This window comes from Myxine glutinosa, chromosome 1 (assembly GCF_964187855.1).
Source record: "Myxine glutinosa chromosome 1, kmMyxGlut1.1, whole genome shotgun sequence".
In the NCBI taxonomy this organism is placed as follows: Eukaryota; Metazoa; Chordata; class Myxini; order Myxiniformes; family Myxinidae; genus Myxine; species Myxine glutinosa.
The window spans coordinates 79,244,234-79,267,316 of NC_136261.1; the positions used below are offsets into that span (position 1 = coordinate 79,244,234).

At 49.7% G+C, this 23,083-nt stretch overlaps 1 protein-coding gene across 1 annotated transcript in view; it reads left to right on the forward strand.

The window, feature by feature from the left end:
- The window catches only part of PATJ (PATJ crumbs cell polarity complex component), a 327,659-nt gene that overhangs the window by 280,653 nt on the left and 23,923 nt on the right, over positions 1-23,083 (forward strand). The window contains 1 exon segment of the mRNA XM_078771907.1: positions 14,796-14,900. Coding sequence (XP_078628033.1) covers positions 14,796-14,900 — 105 coding nt within the window.

Here is a 23,083-nt window from a genome sequence, read left to right on the forward strand (position 1 = left end):
TTTTGTTAATGATGACGTCATTGGTGCTTTAATTATGACATTGTAGCGGTTACCGCTGGATGCACACAATCGCCTTGCACCGGCCAGAACACGGCCATACACGCCTCTCCCGGGCATGCCCGGACTCACTGTTCCCGGGCACGCCCGGTCTCGTCTTTCCCGGGCATGCCCGCTCTCGCCTTTCCAGGGCTCGTCCAGAGCGTCCGGGCATGCCCGCTATCGCCTTTCCAGGGCTCGCCCAGAGCGTCCGGGCATGCCCGCTATCGCCTTTCCAGGGCTCGCCCAGAGCGTCCGGGCATGCCCGCTATTGCTTTTCCTTGGCTCGCCCAGAGCGTCCGGGCATGCCCGCTCTCGCCTTTCCAGTGCTCGTCCAGAGCGGCCGGGCACGCCCAGCCTCGACTTGCCAGGCCGCAGCCAAACACGCCCGGGCAGGTCCAGACTCGCCTTTCCAAGGCTCGCCCTTGACACCCGGGCATGCCCGGTATAGCTTTTGCCGGGCAAACTTCCCGACATAAATGTGTATATATATTGCTGCCCGATAAACGGGCTTTTGTCAGAATACCTGAGCTGTTTTGTTTCAATAAAGCAACTCGGACGAATTCCGTCTTTGGTCGCGTCAATTTTTTCGACTCGCGTTGGAGCGCAGCTCCTTCACTGGTGACCTATCGACATGGACACGGCAGTGAGTCTTAAACTGCCTTCCTTCTGGGAGGCTCACGCGGCTGTTTGGTTCGCCCAGGCGGACTCCCAGTTCGCCCTGCGAGGCATCACCGCGGACGACACCCGCTTCCACCACGTCGTGGCAGCGCTCGGTTCCGCCACCGCGGCCCGCGCCCTGAGCCTCCTCGAGCACCCGCCGGCTGCCGACAAGTATGACGCGCTGAAGACGCTCCTCCTCGACGCTTTCGCCCTCTCACCGGCGGCACGCGCACGGCGCCTGCTCGACCTGCCCGAGCTCGGCGACACGCGCCCGTCCGAGTGCATGGACTATATGCTCTCGTTGCTCGGTGAGCACTCTCCGGATTTTCTGTTCCGCGAGTTGTTCCTTCGCCAGCTGCCTCACCCGGTACGCCTCGCCCTGGCTGGCACGTCGATCACCGATCCCCGCGCCCTCGCCAGGGAAGCCGATAAGATCTCCTCGGCGGGCCAACACATCGGCGCGGCTACCTGGAGCCTGCCGCCGTCCGAGGCGACGCCCACGACGCCCGAGCGCCCTGCGCGGTTGGAGGCCGAACTGCCGGTGAAACTGGCGGCCGCCACGCCGCACCGACCACTTCCGACACGACGGCCGGGGCCTCCACCTGACCAGGCGTGGTGTTATTACCACGCCAGGTTCGGACACAAGGCTCAGACGTGCCGACCCCCGTGCACTTTCGGCAAGTCGGGAAACGGCCGGGCCGGCGTTCATTCCCAGCCATGAGCGCCGGCCACTCGGGCAACTTGCTTTTTATTCGGGACAAAGCGTCCGGGCGGCGTTTCCTTTGTGACACCGGCGCCCAACTGAGCGTCATACCCGCCTCCGAGCAGGACAGGCGGGACGCCGTTTGCGGCCCCTCTTTGGTCGCTGCTAATGGCTCGGCCATACGCACTTTCGGCCCGCGCAACGTCACCCTCTGCTTCGGCAGCCAGCGCTTTCAGTGGACCTTTGTGACCGCCTGCGTCCCCATGGCTTTGCTGGGCGCCGACTTCCTCTGCGCGCACGGGCTACTGGTCGACGTCAAACGTCGTCGCCTTGTCAACGCCGAGACCTTCAGCTCCCTGGCATGCACGATGAGCAGCTCCGCGTCGACCGAACTGGCGTGCGCCCTCCCGAAGGCGAACGAGTTCGCTCGCCTGCTCGCGGAATTCCCGGCCCTCACACGGCCGACGTTTTCGGCCGTCGCAGTGCGGCATGGGATCGAGCACCACATACCCACTACCCGGTCTACGCCAGGGCCTGCCGCCTCGACCCGGCCAAGCTCGCCGTGGCAAAGGCCGAGTTCGACGCGTTGGAGCACCTCGGCATCGTGCGGCGCCCCAACAGCGCGTGGGCCTCACCACTGCACATCGTGCCAAAGCTGGGGGGCGGATGGCGCCCGTGTGGCGACTACCGCTGCCTCAACGATGCTACCACCCCCGACAGGTACCCGATCCCGCACATCCAGGACTTTTCCGCCCGTTTGGCGGGACGGGTCATATTTTCCAAAATTGACCTGATACGGGGATACCACCAGGTACCTGTCCGGGCGGCCGACGTCCCGAAGACGGCCGTCATCACGCCGTTCGGCCTGTTCGAATTTTTGAGGATGCCGTTTGGCCTCAAGAACGCGGCCCAGGCATTCCAGCGCTTAATGGACGGCATGCTGCGCGACCTGCCATTTCTTTTCGTCTATCTGGACGACATCCTCGTCGCCAGCACGTCCTGCGCCGAGCACCTCCTCCACCTCCGAACACTGTTCGGTCGCCTCAGCGAGCATGGCTTAATTGTCAACCCGGCCAAATGCCACTTCGGCACAATGACCGTTGACTTTTTGGGCCACCGCATCACCAAGACCGGGGCCGTGCCGCTGCCGACCAAGGTTGAGGCCATCACCACGTTCCCGCGTCCCCGTTCCATCAAGGCCCTACAAGAGTTCCTCGGCATGGTGAATTTTTATCACCGATTCGTGCCCCGCGCTGCTCAGCTCATGCGGCCCCTTTACGAGGCCCTCCGGGGCAAGCCGGCCAAGCATGACATCGTTTGGTCCGCGGCCATGGACGCGGCCTTCGCGAGCGCAAAACGGGCCCTCGCCGACGCAACGCTGCTGGCTCACCCGGTGCTCAACGCGCCCATCGCCCTCACTACGGACGCCTCCAACTACGCGGTGGGCGCCGTCCATGAACAATGGGTGGACGGTGTTTGGCAGCCACTCGCTTTTTTCAGCCGGCAGCTCCAGCCGAACGAGTTAAAATACAGCACGTTCGACCGCGAGCTGCTCGGTCTATTCCTGGCCGTTCGCCATTTCCGACACCTCCTGGAGGGCCGCCCGTTCACGGCTTTCGTCGACCACAAGCCGTTGGTCTACGCAATGGCCAAAGTCACGGAGCCGTGGTCGGCCCGCCAGCAGCGCCACCTCTCCGCCGTGTCGGAATTCACCACGGACATCCGGCACGTCGCCGGCAAAGACAATGCTGTGGCCGACTGTCTTTCTCGGGCCAGCGTGAACGCGGTCCACCTCGGCGTGGACTTCGCGCTCATGGCGGCCGACCAGACCACCGACACCTCGGTGCAGGCCCTCCGGGCGGCGGACACGGGCCTCCGCCTGGCCGACATCCCCTTCGCGGGCACCGTCCTGCTCTGCGACGTCTCCCAGGGCCAGCCTCGCCCCATCGTGCCCGTTTCCTGGCAGCGCCGCATCTTCGCCTCCATCCATGGCCTTTCTCACCCGGGCCGGAAAGCTTCTCAGAAGCTGGTGTCGGCGCGTTTCGTCTGGCACGGCCTTCGACGGAACGTCCGCGACTGGGCCAACGCCTGCACGGCCTGCCAGCGGGCCAAGGTCCACCGCCACACCCAGGCCCCGCTGGCACCTTTCACCGTGCCTGCACGGCGTTTCGACCACGTCCACGTGGACCTGGTGGGTCCCCTGCCCCCATCGCGGGGGTTCACCCACCTGCTCACCATGGTGGACAGGACCACCAGGTGGCCGGAGGCTGTGCCCCTCACCTCCACCACCACCGCCGACGTGGCGCAGGCGTTCATCGCCACCTGGGTCGCGCGCTTCGGCGCACCGGCGGACATCTCGTCCGACCGCGGCCCACAGTTCACGTCCGAACTTTGGGGCGCAGTCGCCCGCTCGTTGGGGGTCACGCTGCACCGCACCACGGCCTACCACCCCCAAGCCAACGGGTTGTGCGAGCGGTTTCACCGCTCCATGAAGGCCGCACTCATGGCCGGCCTTCAGGACGACGGTTGGACCGACCGGCTGCCGTGGGTCCTTTTGGGCCTCCGCACGGCCCCCAAGGAGGACCTCCGGGCGTCCGCCGCCGAGCTCGTCTACGGCAAGCCGCTCCGCGTCCCGGGCGAGTTCGTGCCCAACGCTACCAGTCCCTGGTCCGCCGCACACCAGCGCTCGGACCTCCAGGAGGCCGCCCGCCGATTTGCCCCCGTGCCAACGTCCCGCCACGGTGGCCCCCAGTCCTGCATCCCCCCGGCGCTTCGCACAGCGGAGTACGTCTTTGTGCGTCATGACGCGCACCGGGGGCCACTCCGGCCGCCGTACGACGGGCCCTTCCGGGTCCTGCGACGGGGCGACAAGTCCTTCGTCGTCGACGTTGGCGGCCGGTCGGACCGGATCTCTGTGGACCGCCTCAAACCGGCGCACATGGACGTCGACCGACCACCACGGTTGGCCCTTCCTCCGCGGCGAGGCCGCCCCCCGTCCACAGTCCCCCCCGCTCGACCACCCACCACCACGTCGGACCCCTCCCCACGACCCTCCAGGGGTCGCTTCGGCCGGGTCATCCGGACCCCCCTTAAATTGACCCTGCCGGTGCAGGTCGATTCTGGAGGGGCGTGTGTAGCGGTTACCGCTGGATGCACACAATCGCCTTGCACCGGCCAGAACACGGCCAGACGCGCCTCTCCCGGGCATGCCCGGACTCACTGTTCCCGGGCACGCCCGAACCTCCCGGGCACGCCCGGTCTCGTCTTTCCCGGGCATGCCCGCTCTCGCCTTTCGAGGGCTCGCCCAGAGCGTCCGGGCATGCCCGCTATCGCCTTTCCAGGGCTCGCCCAGAGCTTCCGGGCATGCCCGCTATCGCCTTTCCAGGGCTCGCCCAGAGCGTCCGGGCATGCCCGCTATCGCCTTTCCAGGGCTCGCCCAGAGCGTCCGGGCATGCCCGCTCTCGCCTTTCCAGTGCTCGTCCAGAGCGGCCGGGCACGCCCAGCCTCGACTTGCCAGGCCGCAGCCAAACACGCCCGGGCAGGTCCAGACTCGCCTTTCCAAGGCTCGCCCTTGACACCCGGGCATGCCCGGTATAGCTTTTGCCGGGCAAACTTCCCGACATAAATGTGTATATATATTGCTGCCCGATAAACGGGCTTTTGTCAGAATACCTGAGCTGTTTTGTTTCAATAAAGCAACTCGGACGAATTCCGTCTTTGGTCGCGTCAATTCTTTCGACTCGCGTTGGAGCGCAGCTCCTTCAACATCATAATTCGACAAGGACAATGCTTAGTCTGATCAGTTTGAAATTTCTTGAGCATGATCTACCCAACAATTATAATAGAGGATGTAAATTTATGTTATCGCTCACGTGGTCTAGCAGCCATATTGGATCAAAGAAAAAAAAACCTTCAAAAACAGAAGAATTGGCTCACATCAAGTTGACTGTGCAGGGGAAGTATTCTATGAATACCATCTAGTTTTATTATTATTTTCGGCACTGGACGTGGCATTGTACCCCGCCAAAATAAAGGGACGTGTTTACTGATATTGAACTGAAACATGGTAGGGGGACATGTATTCCTCTTGTTGTTTTGAGGATTTGTTGTTTTGTTTTTTTCCACACAGAACAATCGACTTGCAATGTCACATTTGACTAAGTGATGCTACATGTTCTTTGTTTCAACATTTACATCGTGGATTGTTCAAGGACAATTCTTCCAACACTGAGCAGCAAAGTTTTCAACCTGTTTTTGTACAGACTCATTCTGTGCCAGTTAAAGAAGAAAGGTTGTCATTAGCATCGTCCTGGAGGTGGGGTTTCTATCTTTATGAAAAACTCTCTTCCTCACTCGCCCTGCAATGCCCTCTCTCCACCTCACCCCCAGGAGTACCTCTGGCTACGGCTTCCCCTTCGCTCCCACCTTTTATTCATATGTGTGTTGTACCGTCCACAAAACAGTGATGACTCCATCTACATCTCGCTTTCTGATAATATGGACCAACTTCTATCTACTCATCTCAACTCTCTCTTCCTCATATGTGGTGATTTCAATTGTCACCATGCCAGTTGGCTGGTTGTGGGTACCTCTCTCACCAGCCATGGCTCCTCAGCAAAGGACTTCTGCGACTCACTGAGACTGACACAATCTGTCAATTTCCCGATCCGGATCTCAGGCAACAGAGCATCTTCTCTTCTGGACTTGGTTATGACTAACTTCACTGCAAATGTCTGCTTTTCTTCTTCTGCTCCAAATGGCTCATCGGATCATGTGCTTGTTAAAGTGGACATTCCTCTGACCATTCTCAGAGAGTCTCCTCAGCGTCGACGAGTCTGGCATTTCACTCAGGCCAAATGGCACGGTCTTCAAGCAGCCATCAATCATCTGAACTGGTCTCCCATCTCTACCACCTCTGACATCAACTCATCCTGGGAATTCTTCCAAAGTCAACTGCTCTCTCTCATGCACAGATTTATCCCATCTCGCCTTCAGTTGTCATACCCTTCCTCCCGTTCATGGTACACGGTGTTGTGGTGAGGCAATTGCCCAGAAACAACTTGCCTTCGCCTCCTGGAAAGCAAATCCAATGGAAGGAAATCTCATTTCCTTTCACAAAGCCGGAAACAAGTGTGTGTCCAGGCTCCACCCTCAGGAGAGCCAGGAAACAATATCTCTCCACTCTCAAGACCGAAATCTCAAACCTGTCTCCCTCTTCCAAATCCTGGTGGCGTCTGGTCAAATCCGTTTCTGTAGTTTGTTCTCCCGCCATCCCCTCCCTTACCTCAAATGGCTACACAGCTGACTCCGCACGTGAAAAAGCGGATTGCCTCAACTCTGTGTTTGCCTCGAAATCTTGTGTCCCAAACCCATCCCTCTCTGTACCCACCGTTCCCAGTCGAACCCAGCTGTTCCTGGACTCTGTGTCCTTTCCTCCTGACAAGGTGGAAAAGTATCTGTCAACCCTCGACTCTGATTCTGCAACTGGACCTGACGGCATCAGCCACTGGTCCTAAAATCCTGCTCCGCCGCTCTTTCACTCCCTCTCTCTGTTCTCTTCACCCTCTCTTTTTCTCAAGGTCATCTGCCATCAGCTTGGAAATCAGCCAACATCACCGCTTTGCACAAAAAGGTGCAAAAACCGATCCTTGCAACTACAGACCAATCGGCTTTCTCCAAATTATCAGCAAAATCATGGAATCCATCATTGCTTCGGATATCTAATCTTTCCTCTTCTCAAATGGATTGATCTCTGACAATCAATTTGGTTACAGACCAGGTCACTCTACTCTGCACATGCTGCTTCAGCTGTCTCAACAATGGATGGAGGTCCTCAATGCCAAACAGGAAATTAGAGCTGTCTCCCTTGACATATCACGTGCCTTCGATACGGTCTGGCAAACCCGCTCTGCTCACTAAACTCTCCTCCTATGGTATCCATGGAAATCTCCATGCATGGCTTGCGGACTTCCTATCTGGTCGTAGTCAACATGTGGCCCTGAATGGGTTTCTCTCATCTCCCCTTCCTGTTCAGCCTGGAGTTCCCCAGGGCAGTGTTCTGGGCCCTGTGCTTTTTCTGGTCTTCATCAATGATCTCTCTGACTCTTGAAAATCCTCTCTATCTCTTTGCTGATGACTCCACTCACTGTCGCTCCATTCCTTATCCCTCAGGTCGGCAATCTGCAGCCTCCTCACTCGGCAGACTTGGATAAAATCAGACTGGTCACACAAGTGGAACATGTCTTTCAATCCTGACAAATCTCACACTCTTGCTGTAATGTCTCTCCGAAAAGACCGACTGGACAACCCTCCCGTCCACTTTCTGAATAATCCTCTCCAACAAGTTCTGTCACTCAAGCTTTTGGGTCTCACCATCTGCCATGATCTTTCCTGGGAAAACCACATTTCAAATCTGGCCTCCAAAGCCAGTCGCCAACTGGGCATCCTCCGTCATGCGAAGTCCTTCCTTGGCACACCTGAGCTCCTCACCACATACAAGGCTTTCATCCGCAGCTCAATGGAATACTGCTCTCCCCTCTGGGCCGGTGCTCCTGCCTCACACCTACCTCGGCTTCACGCTGTTGAAACCAAAGCTTTCAGAATCATTGGAATCTCCCGCGATGAAGCTAACTCTGAGGGCCTTTCACTCACTCACCGCAGGCAGGTTGGTGGTCTTTCTGTCTTCTACCGACTCCTCTCCGGCCTTGCTCCCCCAGCTCTCTCTGGGCTCTGTACCCCAAATATTCCTACAGGTCGTACAAGATCTGCCTGCAACCCTCTTATGGTTAAACTGCCAAAATCAAGACTCTCTGTTTACATTCACTCCTTCATTCCTCTTTTCTCCCGCCTTTGGAACAAACTCCCTCACTCTCTTCAATCCCACTCCTCCCTCCAGGTCTTTAAAACAGCTGTTCACCACCATCTCTTATCTTCCCACATCCAAAACCTTGATCTTTTCTACCCCCACTAATTTCACCCGAGATTCACTTTTTTGAAATACCAACTTCCTTCCTGGAAGTCCTGGAGGTGTCCTTGTGTTTTATACTTCTCCTCCACTCCCCCCCCTTCCCACACCTCCTCCCCCCAAGCCCTCCGACAGATCTCCCGATGTCCTTGCTTTCAAATGTTGTGTTTGTGTGCTTCCCCTTCTCTCCCCATCTTGTCTACCTCTACCCTTATTATATGTTTTGGGTGTCTGTTTGATTTTTTTGTGTGATAAATGTTAGCTCTTTCACGAGCCTCGATTCTGTATACAAAAAAAAAAACAGGGTTTTTATCATTCCTGGCATGACGAACTCAAAAATGCTGCCTTCTCCAAAATTTGGTGTTTCATCTGCATCCCATTTTGGTATCATGTCGACGAGTGGTGATGGCACTGGGCTGGAATCCGGGAGGTTGAGAGGTAGCAGTATGAAGGATTTGGATTTTAAGTTTTTTTGAAAGGATCTCATGTCAGGGGAATTGTCAAATATTCAAATGAAAACCCAGCTGGCTCACTAATGACCTTCTGGGGAGGGGTACATATCCGCGTCATCTTGTCTGGTCATCGCACGATGCCAATCCACAACACACTGCGGTTGACCTCTTGCCTTCGGGGCAAATTGGAAATGACGTGAAAAAGCGAGACCGTTGGAACAGCACTGCTGCCAAAAGGTCACGTAAAGCAAATTTAACAAGCGTTACGCCGCCTAGATCCCTCGTCGGTGAAGTGATGCGAGTTGACAAAGTGGAAGACGCAAGGCGGCCATCTTTGATTTTGACGTGGCGACCCAATTTTCAACAGCGTTCTCCCTTATGCCGAGGTACACCCACACACCAGATTAGAAGTTGGTACTTCGCTTATTTTTCAAGATATTCATCTCACAAGGTTCAGACAAATATATGGTGGCGGCTATCTTGGATTTTGACGTGGCGACCCAATTTTCAATAGCGTTCTTCCTTATGCCGAGATACACCCACACACCAAATTAGAAGTTGGTACTTCGCTTATTTTTCAAGATATTCATCTCACAAGGTTCAGACATACATGGCGGCGGTCATCTTGGATTTTGACGTGGCGACCCAATTTTCAATAGCGTTCTTCCTTGTGCCTAGATACACCCACACACCAGATTAGAAGTTGGTACTTCGCTTATTTTTCTAAGATATTTCGCTCACAAGGTTGACATATATATGGTGGCGGCCATCTTGGATTTTGACGTGGCGACCCAATTTTAAACACGTTTTTTCCTTGTGCCTCGATACACCCACACACCAAATTAGAAGTTGGTACTTCGCTTATTTTTCAAGATATTCATCTCACAAGGTTCAGACATACATGGCGGCGGCCATCTTGGATTTTGACGTGGCGACCCAATTTTCAATAGTGTTCTTCCTTGTGCCGAGATACACCCACACACCCGATTAGATGTTGGTACTTCGCTTATTTTTCAAGATATTCAGCTCACAAGGTTCAGACAGACATGGCATCAGACATACATGGCGGCGGCCATATTGGATTTTGACGTGGGTTGCACCCACACACCAAATTCGAATGCTGTCCTTCGCTTACGCACGTACACACGCACGCCCACACGGACGGAGGGGAAAACCATAGTCCCCCTTTCGCTCCGCGGTGCGACGGGGGGCAATAAAATGCTTCCCCTCGCAATACATGCTGCAGAAGTGCTTTGATTCGCAAATTTGATAATACAACCACTTTAATATGCTCCCCCCCCCCCCAAAACGTGTGTGTGTGTGTGTGTGTGTGTGTGTGTGTGTGTGTGTGTGTGTGTGTGTGTGTGTGTGTGTGTGTGTGTGTGTGTGTGTGTGTGTGTGTGTGTGTGTGTGTGTGTGTGTGTGTGTGTGTGTGTGTGTGTGTGTGTGTGTGTGTGTGTGTGTGTGTGTGTGTGTGTGTGTGTGTGTTCATTTCAGTGGAGTGTATAGAAGGGTCAGATCCATATTAAGAACGACCTCCTGTAAGAAGGCAACGGAATAAGTCAACCACAATGAGCGGACAAACATCAAAAAGAGAACAGATCAGGTGGAGCAGGCAGATTGCCTCACACTGACCATCATTAATGGGCCAGCTGGGTTTTTGCTTACGATCCAACTGCGAAATGGCAATTCCCCGTTGACTGACTTCTGCTTGACTTCTGAATATTAGAATCCAAACTCTTTATTCTGCTGCTTTAAGCTGGATTTAAATCGGCAACGACAAAGATCCCAGCCATATCCTCATCAACAGGACACTGTTGTACCCATTTTATAGTCTTATTCACCACTTGAGCTTAAATGTTGCTCGGAGATCAATCATGGGTGACGTACTAATCTGAGTTATTCGAGGTTTTAAGTATTTATTTACTTTGCATGAGAGGTATAACAAGCAGTCTGCAAATCAGTTTTGACTCATGATAGTTTACACATTGCATTTGTCCTTAGCACCAACTTTTTCCTTTTGAACGTCACAACTCTTATTTACATTATTGCATATGTTGGTGGGGTAAATGTGGAGGGAAAGGGTATTTGATAAGAGGAGGGATAAAGAAAAGGAGCGTTGGTAGGGACTTTTTTTGAGAGAGATTGGAGGAAGATGATGAAAAATAAAAGGGGAATGAATGGTGAACACAAGGGGAAATGAGTAGGAGGAGGAGGGATAGCGCAAAGGTTCGAATCACCACTTTTTAGATGGCCTCGGGTAAAAGACGATCCAGGTTATTAACATTGTTGTTTTAACCTGAGGTCAGTGAATGTGACTACAGTATAAAGCAGCCTCACTCGGATGACGAACCTTCTGAACGTAATTCATCCTTCTTCTTTTTTTAATACAGAGTCGAGGCTCGTTTAAGAGCCAACACATTAAACACAAAAACATAAACGGACACACAAAGCACACAATAAAGGGAGCGGGACACAAGAGGGGGAGAGAGAGGGAAGGAAAAGGCATGCACAACAACAGTGGAGAACAGGGACATCGGTAGATCTGTGGAAGGGAGGGGGGGGGGTGGAGTACACGGCATTAAGCAAATGGACACTACTAGGACTTTCAGGAAAGAAAACGGAATTTGAAAAAGTTGCATTTGGGGTGTATTAGCGGGGGTATAAAAGATCAAGGTTTTGGATGGGGGAAGATAAGAGATGGTAGTGAACAGCTGTTTTAAAGACCTGGAGGGAGGAGTGGGATTGAAGGGAGCGGGGGAGTTTGTTCCAGAGGCGGGAAAAAAGGGGAATGAAGGAGTGAATGTGAGCAGAGAGCCTTGATTTTGGCAGTTTAACCATAAGAGGGTTGCACGCAGATCTTGTGCGACCTGAAGGAATATTTGGGGGACAGAGCCCAGAGAGAGCTGGGAGGGAAAGGCCGGAGAGGAGTCAGTAGAAGACAGAAAGACCACCTACCTACCTGGCGGTTCCTTTATCCCTCCCCTCGGAGTTAGCTTCATCGCGGGAGATTCCAACGATTCTGAATGCTTTGGTTTCAACAGCGTGAAGACGAGCTAGGTGTGAGGCAGGAGCAGCGGCCCAGTCGGCAGAACAGTATTCCATTGAGCTGCGGATGAAAGTCTTGTATGTGGTGAGGAGCTCAGGTGTGCCAAGGAAGGACTTCACATGACGGAGCATGCCCAGTCGGCGACTGGCTTTAGAGGCCAGATTGGAAATGTGGTTTTCCCAAGAAAGATCATGGCAGATAGTGAGACCCAAAAGCTTGAGCGACAGAACTTCTTGGAGAGGATTGTTCAGAAAGTAGATGGGAGGGTTGTCCAGCCGGTCTTTTCGGAGAGACATCGTAAGAGTGTGAGATTTGTCAGGATTGAAAGACATGTTCCACTTGTTTGACCAGTCTGTGATTTTGTCCAGGTCTGCAGAGAGTGAGGAGGCTGCAGACTGCCGATCTGAGGGATGAGGAATGGAGCAGCAGAGAGTGGAGTCATCAGCAAAGAGATGGAGAGGATTTTCCAGAGAGTCGGAGAGATCATTGATAAAGCCCAGAAAAAGCACAGGGCCCAGAACACTGCCTTGGGGAACTCCAGCCTGAACAGGAAGGGGAGATGAGAGAAACACATTCAGGGCCACACGTTGAGTATGACTAGAGAGGACGTCCGCAAGCCATGTGTGGAGATTTCCATGGATACCATAGGAGAGGTTGGTGAGCAGAGCGGGGTGAGCAGAGCGGGGTGCCAGACCATATCAAAGGCAAGTGATATGTCAACGGAGACGGCTCTAATTTCCTGTTTGGCATTGAGGACCTCCATCCATTGTTGAGACAGCAGAAGCAACATGTCCAGAGTAGAGTGACCTGGTCTGAAACCAAATTGATGGTCAGAGATCAAGCCATTGGAGAAGAGGAAAGATTTCATATCCGAAGCAATGATGGATTCCATGACTTTGCTGATTATTGGGAGAAGGCGGATTGGTCTGTAGTTGCTAGGATCTGATTTTGCACATTTTTTGTGTAAAGCGGTGATGTTGGCTGATTTCCTAGGTGATGGCAGATGACCTTGAGGAAAAGGTGTGAGATACCATTCATTCATTTGTGTGAGGCAAGTCGCTTCTGGTTTGCATTATTTGCAGGGAGGGTTGTTGTGCTGTTGATGCGAAGTCCCCTCTCGGTTCTGGCATGAATTTCGAACCAAGACAGCGTACACTTTGTCAAAAGATACCATGGTGTATTTCACATCGATCAGGTCATGCCAGCTTAATGTCCATCCGAGGTACTTTGTGGTGCAACACTCTACCTGCAAACCATGAAAGTCTACAGTGAGGTCGGAAATGGAACCTAAGACTAGACAGGTACAAGGTAAGTGTAAGATAACCACCCTTCACACAATCCTGCTTGATCCATGGATGGATTTTCATGCACATTTTATTTTTGGGGATTCCTACGATAAATGACATCATCGTCGTGTTGTACCAGTAACTACAACAGCCTTTCATCCTCGCCAATGAGCATGATAAAAATACTAATTTGCATCTGACATTTTAAAAGGCAATTACTGCATTGAAGAGGCACGCCAGGTCATAATAGTGATGCCCAATTCCTCCACAAAAGGTGACAAATGTTCTCTTGTAAAATGTGTGGCTAATGAAGGCCGCGTCAGCTGCTTTGTCTGTTGTACAGAGAATATACAGCACGGCAAATCTAATCTTGTGCCAAGGTGATCAAAAGCACTTGCATTTGCTCTCCAGCTTTTTCAATCATCTCATGTTCATCCAAATGGAATGAGTTGCGGTGAATGCGGCCAAGATTTTTCAAACAGCGTTTCAATCCCTGTTTGTTTCCATTTTCAATCCCAGCATTTCAATTTCAATTTCAAAATTGGTTTCAATCTCTGGGCTGGTGCTCCTGCCTCACACCGAGCTCAGCTTCACGCTGTTGAAACCAAAGCTTCCAGAATCATTGGAATCTTCCGCGATGAAGATAACTCTGAGGGCCTTTCACTTACTCACCACAGGCAGGTTGGTGGTCTTTCCCTCTTCTACCGACTCCTCGCCGGCCTTGCTCCCCCAGCTCTCTCTGGGCTCTGTCCCCCAAATATTCCTACAGGTCGCACAGGATCTGCCTGCAATCCTCTTATGGTTAAACTGCCAAAATCAAGACTCTCTGCTCACCTTCACTCCTTCATTCCTCTTTTCTCCCTCCTCTGGAACAAACTCCCCCACTCTCTTCAATCCCACTCCACCCTCCAGGTCTTTAAAACAGCTGTTCACCACCATCTCTTATCCTCCCCCATCCAAAACCTTGATCTTTTCTACCCCCGTTAATTCACCCCAGATTCACTTTTTTGAAATTCCGACTTCTTTCCTGGAAGTCCTAGCAGTGTCCATGTGCTTTTTACTTCTCCAACCCCTCCCCCCTCCTTCCCATGCCTCCTCCCCCCAAGCCCTCTCCCTCCCACAGATCTCCCGATGTCCCTGCTCTCAAATGTTGTACTTGTCTGCTTCCCTCTCTCTCCCCATCTTGTCTCCCGCCCCCTTTATCATATGTTTTATGTGTCAGTTTGTCTTTTTGTGATCAATGTTAGCTCTTACACGACCCTCGATCTTACATACAATTTTTTTTTTATCCCACTCTCGTAGCCGACCCTCGTTCACTTGAGCTGATGCATTGTGGGTAGTGTCGTGAAATGATATATAGCTCATATTGTCCTCGGCTAGAAATGATTGGCTCTTCGTCTGGTATGTGTGCTTATCTTTAGAAGTATGCACATCATGGCTGCTATTCTGGAATGGTGTGGGTCATCCTTTTTGTAAAAAATACCTTTCACACCCTTTTTCGGGTTTTGGGTTGAGCCAACTTGGGATGAAATCAGAAACCTACTCTGTTTGCTTAATTTTATTTTGTCAGAAGCATACTGATAGTACCAATGGCAGCAAATAATTGCAGATTTATAGTTTATTTTGATTTATGTTTTGATAGATTGGTGACGAGCTGCTGAGTATCAATGGACAATCCGTGAAGGACCTCACGCATGGGCAGGTGGTGAACCTTCTGAAAACATCGTCAACGAAGCTACGGTTGCAGGTGGTCGTTTCTCGCTTGGTCCATTCACACTGTTTGGGATGCTATAGGGCCTCATTTTTTTAAACCAAGTAACGCAAACACAGTCAATAATACTGAGTTTCTTTGCTTGAGATTAGTTTAGGCCATACGAAGAGTGGCTGGCATCAGCACGGGGTTCACTTCTCAATATGGAATACAAGGAGGAAGCAATTCTGACAGTCTCGTCTACACCACGTCCACAATTCGAACATAACTCGGCAGGAATGGGGAGTACGGAGCACATGCGATGTGGAAAATGATAAATAAAAACAAAAAATGGAAAAGGAAGCGGGGCCAGGAGGTCACGGGACACTTTTCTGGCAGATGCCAGGAGTGCACACGCTTGTTAGCAGGTGCACATTATTACCTCCGCCACCCAAGGTGGGACGGAGGTTCTGTTTTTACACCTGTCTGTCTGTCTGGTTGTGTGTATGATATCTCAAAAAGTTATGGACGGATTCGGATGAAACTTTGTGGAGAGGTTGTGTGCGTGACAAGGAATAATCGATTCGATTTTGGTGAAGATCTGAATATGGATTCAGATACGAGAATTATTTAGTTTTTAAAGTAATTCTTCACCATTGGGAGATAGGACCAAAAACGATACATAGCAGGATATCTCAAAAAGTTGTGGACGGATTTGGACGAAACCTGTTGAACAGTTTGTGTGTTTGACAATGAATCATCGATTCGATTTTGGTGAAGATCTGAATATGGATTCAAATACGAGAAGTATTTATTTTTTAAAGTAATTCTTCACCATTGAGAGATAGGACCAAAAACGATACATAGCAGGATATCTCAGAAAGTTGTGGATGGATTTGGACGAAACTTGTTGAACAGTTTGTGTGTGTGACAATGAATAAACGATTCGATTTTGGTGAAGATCTGAATATGGATTCAGATACGAGAATTATTTATGTTTTGATTCTTCAATATTGAGAGATCGGGCCAAAAACGATAGATTGCAGGATATCTCAAAAAGTTGTGGACGGATTTGGACGAAACTTGTTGAACAGTTTGTGTGTGTGACAATGAATAATCGATTCTATTTTGGTGAAGATCTGAATATGGATTCAGATACGGGAATTATTTATTTTTTAAGTGATTCTTCATGATTGAGAGATCGGGCCAAAAACGATACATTGCAGGATATCTCAAAAAGTTGTCGACGGATTTGGACGAAACTTGGTGGACAGGTTGTGTGTGGGACAATGAATAATCGATTCGATTTTGGTGAAGATCTGAATATGGATTCAGATACGAGAATTATTTATTTTTTAAGTGATTCTTCACTATTGAGAGATCGGGCCAAAAACGATACATTGCAGGATATCTCAAAATGTTGTCGACGGATTTGGACGAAACTTGGTGGACAGGTTGTGTGTGGGACAAGGAATAATCGATTCTATTTTAGTGAAGATCTGAATATGTATTCGGATATGAGAATTGTTTAATTTTTAAGTGATTCTTCACCATTGAGAGATCGGGTGAAAAGCGATATATATATATATCATGATATTTAAAAACGTGGTGGACGAGTTATGACTAAACTTGGTGATGAGTTGGGTAGGTGACAGGAACAGGCCGATTCGATTTTGATTCAGGTCCGAATCCAGATCCGGCCAATCAGTGGGATAGAAAACATAAGCTGTTTAACTTGGTGGAGGTATCTGCTCCACCGAGTGCTATTCTACTCTTAATATAGCCTATTATCTTCACCTGTCATCTCCAAGTATCATCGTATTTTTTTTTTTTTTAACCTGTAGGTGCTTGTCAACTTCTCCTTTAAATTGATCAACCTTCCAAGGGGCGGTGGCCGTATGTTCACTGCGACACATGAAACGACACGACATGACGTCACAACTTTATTCACCTGCCAGGATTTCTCGACCTGTGTGTACTAATTAACGATGTGTTTACAACGGATTTAAAATCGTCTCGTTACGTTACAAATTCTCAACACGAACAGCCTTTGGAACCCGAATAAATCGATTTTTGTAAACTTAGATGGGTCATTTTATGAACCCCATTATGACGTAATTTTTATCAATTGACTGGAGAATTTTGGCAGTGGTCATGTGACTAGCGCCAATTTCACAATTCTGGGCGTGTTGGCGATAACGTGAACTTCCTGCGATAATTTTGTGCACTGCACAACGATGTCAAAATCATGCAGGAAAATAAATTCTGGAGGTTGGAAAGTCAGCTGAGTTCATGGGTTTACCCTTGCGTCTAAGATTGGGCACATTCGGGACGATAAATAATTTGGGGAGATACGAGTAAGACGGGACTTAATGATGAGATATTCAGAAGGTTATTCTTAAGTGCAGTTTGTCAGCAGTAATTATGTTCATGGAATACTAAGGCAAACCTACTGCACACAAACCTTTCATCTCTAGTTGATGAACAGCATCATGTGACACGATGAAATGAGCAGGTTCGCTGGCACCTCGAAATGTTGTCACCAAACCATGTTTTCAGATCATCATCTTGTTTTGGAGTCTTGTTTTTTTTTTTTGGTGGATTTTGCTTCTCATGACAGCCAATTTGAAAAAATAATTTTACTGGACCTCTGTCAGCATTGGGCAATTTGAGATAACCATAGTTTTTCATTTTTAGTATGACGAGTACACCCGCTCACTGTGGATGGGGCAGGAAGGGTCATTCCCCTTTGGGGTATCTAGATTACAGTCGATCTATGGTCGGGTCTCAAGAACATTGGGTGTGTGTTCATTTACCAAGTTTCTTGTGAAGAGATCGCCAAGTGGTTTAAGCATTCGAGCAAGCACTCCATTCAAAACCGTTAAGGAACGGCTGGCTTGGCAAGCGCTAGCTAGCAGCTTGGTAAATGAGCACACCTCCAACTCTTGTGGCTGTGGGGTGCATAGATTACAGTAGATCTTCGCTCAGTTCTGTAAGTAAAACTTACCTCACGGATATCGGGATTCCTCCAAGTTTCTTTATTTAGTGTTATGAACAGCATTAGCGACTGTTTAAAAACCTCATCATACGTGTTTGTGGTTTATAATATTTTTACTTCTGGTAGAGGCCGTTGGGCCATTGCTCCCACGAAAACGCCATGATAAGCTATCCATGAAAGTTGACTCGACGTTTGTTCAAGGAGGAAAAACCACTTGGGGAGGTTTGATATAAATAGTATTAATATTGTTTTGTAATAACATTAATATTATGCTATTATCATTAGGTTTGTTATTAGAAGCGTCCTTGGAAAAACGCCACGACAAAGCTAATTTAACATAGATATACACCTCAACACGCAACCCCATTGGCGGAAATGGTGGGGAAAACCTGCTTGGGGGAGAAAACCCCCCTGGGTAGGGGGGGGGCAAATTGAATGCACTACAACCTTCATTATGTAACCCTTATTCATCCTGTCAAGTTTGGTTGAGATTGGATAAGTAACAATGGAATGTATCGTGGTCAAAAAACAATCAGACAGACAGACAGATGGAAAATTGCGTATTTTAGTATGATTGGCATAAAACAAAATGGCCACCAAAATACCAAATTTTGGCCTGAACAAATACCCAAATAGTCTTTAAATATTGTCAGGCTGCTAAATACAGGTATTGTATATTTCACTCAGGTCTTCACTATAGACAAGTTTGATGTTGCATAATCAATGTACTGTCTGTATCACGTGGCTAATTTGCATAAATTCAAGATTTACAGCGATTTCAAATGCTGAAAATGGTCAAGTGCAGATTGTGGTGGAGAATTTTGATGCAAATATAGCATCTCAGAATGGTAAATTGTCAACCCCATTCCTTGGCATTCCAATATTGCATACATGACTGCCTGGATGCAAAACGGTAAGGCATCATGAGTTTAACTGCTTGTAGGTTAAGAGGCCAATCACCTTCTCGTTAGCCTTTACATACAGAATCATTATAAGTAGTGGTTTTACGAAGACATCAACCCACATCTTTGCAGTGCGAGTTATAGATGCCAGGTCTTCCAGCACAGTGGAGAGAAGATCATGGCGCTTTAGCTGACCTTGCCCGACCGCATCTCTGAGTAGATCCTCAGCCACCATGCACGTAGTTCTCATATTCATTGGAAACTTCTTTGTAGTTGGTATTTTTGCCAACACCTAATACAGACTCCAAAATCTGTTTTTGGCCAGACTTTGGCATCAGTTTTTTTTTTTTTTGTATAAAAGATCGAGGCTCGTGTAAGAGCTAACATTGATCACAAAAAGACAAACTGACACATAAAACATAAAACATATGTTAAAGAGAGCAGGAGAACAAGATAGAGAGCAGAGACATCAGGAGATCTGTGGGGGGGAGGGGGATGGGAAGGGGAGGGGGGTTGGAGAGCTAAAACACACATGGACACTGCTAGGACTTCCAGGAAAGAAGTCACAATTTCAAAAAAGTGGATCTGGGGTGAATTAACGGGGGTAGAAAAGATCAAGGTTTTGAATGGGGGAAGATAAGAGATGGTTCCAATGGCACCCACAAAATTCAGCATATAGCATACTCTCTGCTCACCTTCACTCTTTCATTCCTCTTTTCTCCCACCTCTGGAACAAACTCCCTCACTCTCTTCAATCCCACTCCTCCCTCCAGGTCTTTAAAACAGCTGTTCACCACCATCTCCCCCATCCAAAACCTTGCCCGTTAATTCACCCCAGATCCACTTGTTTGAAATACCAACTTCTTTCCTGGAAGTCCTAGCAGTGTCCATGTGTTTTATACCTCTCCGCTCCCCCACCCCCCTCCCCTCCCCCCAAGCCCTCTCCCTCCTACAGATCTCCCGATGTCCCTGTTCTCTGCTGTTGTACTTGTGTGCTTCCCTCTCTCTCTCCCCATCTTGTCTCCCACTCCCTTTATTGTATGTTTTGTGTGTCTGTTTTTTTTTTGTGTGATTAATGTTAGCTCTTACATGAGCCTCGATCTTGTAAACAATATATTGTTACAGTTCTCCGCCGCCCTTCTTCCCCTTACCAAGGGGGGATTCATCCCCTTGTTCTTTCTGGGCTTGGCGGAACTGAGACTTGAAACGCCTCTTACGGGCAAAACGCAGAGTAGGGTTTAGGGACCAAGTCTCGCTCGTACCTAAATCCCTGTGCCGCCACGGAAGCGAGGAAGCAAGCCTCGCACGAGCCACGTGTTGTTTGGGTGCGCCGAGCGGATTGAGTACCACGTGGTCCGTGCAGTTTACGTAGTGGAACCCGATTCCAGCGGTTCTATTCGTACCATGCTTAGCCAATGAGGAAATCACAGGAACGATCGAATGGAAAAAGGAAGAACACAGGTTTAATTATTCCCACACGTATATACAATGATCGGGACGCAGAGACACAGAGCAGCACTTAGACAGTCTTATCTTCCCACCCAGACTTGGGCCCGTCACACTCACACAGGGAATTGCAGATGGGTTGATGTTCAGCCAAACGCGTCGACGTGGTCGTCCAGGAACGGCCCCGTCCGGCTCTCCACGGTCCCAGCACGTCCCGCGAAGATGGCAGCAGGTGGTGAAGGAACCTCGTAGCGCGTCTCCCAAACAAAGCAGCCGATGAGGTATAAGGGAAAATGCACGTGTCTCAGCGCGGCTGGCGATTACACAGCCGTTATCACTTGCGCGACTTAATGCACTGTACGCGGCTCGGCCTCCAGCTCAACCAAGCGTCACTTTATAATAGCGCGTATTCCGGTTCATGCGCGTCTTTCTTCACCCGCGTATCTCTCAATGTTCTTTGACGCTCTCAACTCCTGCTCGTCAACGAGTCCTCCTGGTTGATCAGTGCGCGCGAGTCCTCCATTCATCAGCGAGTCCTCAAGTCCTGTCTCTCATCAGCGTGTCCTCAAGTCCTCTCGGGGGCAAGTCCTCTTGGGGGCTTTTTTGTGATGGGTTATATAGATACGCCCCCAAACCTTCTTGAACCTTCTTACCACGCCCTGTGACGCAGTGCTGCCACCACAACCTCTGAGCCCTGATTGGCGGCTCATGCTTACCGTCAGCTCCTCTGCCACCCTCATTCGGCTCTGCCCCAACCCTCCTAGGCCTGCCTCGTGTTAATTCACCCAAAATGAACCAAAGTCAGCGCAAAGGGGCATGAGGCTAGGGAGGCTGGATAGTCGTTAGAAGTAGGACCTATTCTCCTTACTCTACTCAACGCAGAACTAACATAGGAAAAGGACTAACTTCACAAATACTAAGAAATAACTACACTATCGCGAGGCTACATGTTGCTCGTGTGACTAACTATGAGGGGGAAATTTTAACCTTTATTATACTGACTGTACAAACTCAAAACCGCAACTATATATATATATATACATACATACATACATACATACATACACACATACACACACACACACACACACACACACACACACACACACACACACACACACACACACACATACACACATACACACATAACCTAATCGGGGAATCAGATGTGGAAATCGATCTAGATGTGCCCACTGGACCTCTGTGCTGAAACCCTGCAGTGGCTGATCAACTGTGAACATGCAGTGTGATCTCTTGTCCAGTTTCTTGAGTTGTTTTCTGTGCTTTGGTCATGGCAGTCATGATAGTGTCAGGATGTGCTGGTGGCAGCCATGATAGTGTCAGGATGTGCTGGTGGCAGTCATGATAGTGTCAGGATGTGCTGGTGGCAGTCATGATAGTGTCAGGATGTGCTGGTGGCAGTCATGATAGTGTCAGGATGTGCTGGTGGCAGTCATGATAGTGTCAGGATGTGCTGGTGGCAGTCATGATAGTGTCAGGATGTGCTGGTGGCAGTCATGATAGTGTCAGGATGTGCTGGTGGCATATAAAAAAGTGGTAGAAAGACTGCTTTAGTTTTTGGCTTAAAGAAGATTTATCTTGTTCACGACAGACGTGTATTCTACCCATTGAACTCAGGACAGTCGTCGCTCTCTACATCTGTCAGGAAAGTAAGGTTACTCTCACTAGCTGTCTGCTGTGACACAACCATATGGATAAGGAGGCTCAGTGGAGGAGCATGCTTATTCAGAAACTGAGGTGGAATATCTGGCTTCTTGGAGCCATTGTATCTGACTATCAATCTCATATGGTATGTCCTGTTCTTGGTGTGTTGTCACATCTGGTTGAGTCATGAGACCTGCTGAGGAATGGGTTGACAATTTACCATTCTGAAATGCGATATCTGCATCAACATTCTCCACCACGAAGCCACACAAGACCATCTTCAGCCTTTGAATTTATGCAAATCAGCCACGTGATACAAACGGTACCTCGATTATGCGACCTCAAACTTGTCCATCGTGAAGACCTGAGTGAAATATACAATATTTAGCAGCCTGACAATACTTAGACTATTTGGATATTTGTTTGGGAAGACATTTCGTATTTTTGGTGGCCATTTTTCATGCTGATGATTTCAAATTGTCCATTGTTGACACAAGTCCAGTAAAATTATTTTTTCTAATTGGTGGTCTTGGGAAGCAAAATCCACCAAAAACAAAAACTTACGATGCCAAGACGAGGTTGAGCCGAGCAGCTGCCAGACTATTGATGGTCTGACTATTGCCAGTCTGGTGGCCACAAAATATTATAATGACCACAAAATCCGAAGTAATTATCGGGAGATACACATTGCAAGGGATGGTGGAGAGGATCCTGCCTCCAACTTATCAAATTGTTTCCAGATGTTAGAGTAAGGTGGGGGTGGGAGGCTGCAGTCCAGGTAAGGCTGTGGTTTCGGCAGGCAGGCTCAAAAATATGTTGCGCATTGTCAATAAAATCACGTCATCTGACATTCAGTCGGCTAATTATAACAATTTACGGGGAAGGGGGTGTGGAGGGGGGGGGGGGGGGGAGGAGGGGGGAGGGAAATAAACCATCCAAAGAAAATGATTAATTATCAGCATACTAAAATATGCCATTTCGTGTCTGTCTGTCTGATGAATGTTTAACGCCAATACATTCCGTCGTTACTTGACCAATCTCGACCAAACTTGACAGGATGTCGAAGGGTTACATAATGAAGGTTGTAGCGCATTCATTTGCCCCCCTCCTCAAGGGGGTTTTCTCCCCCGAGCGGGTTTTCCCCATCATTGTAACCATTGCCGTCAATGGCGTTGCGTGTTGAGGTGTATATTGATGTTAAATTAGCTTTACCGTGGCGTTTGTCCAAA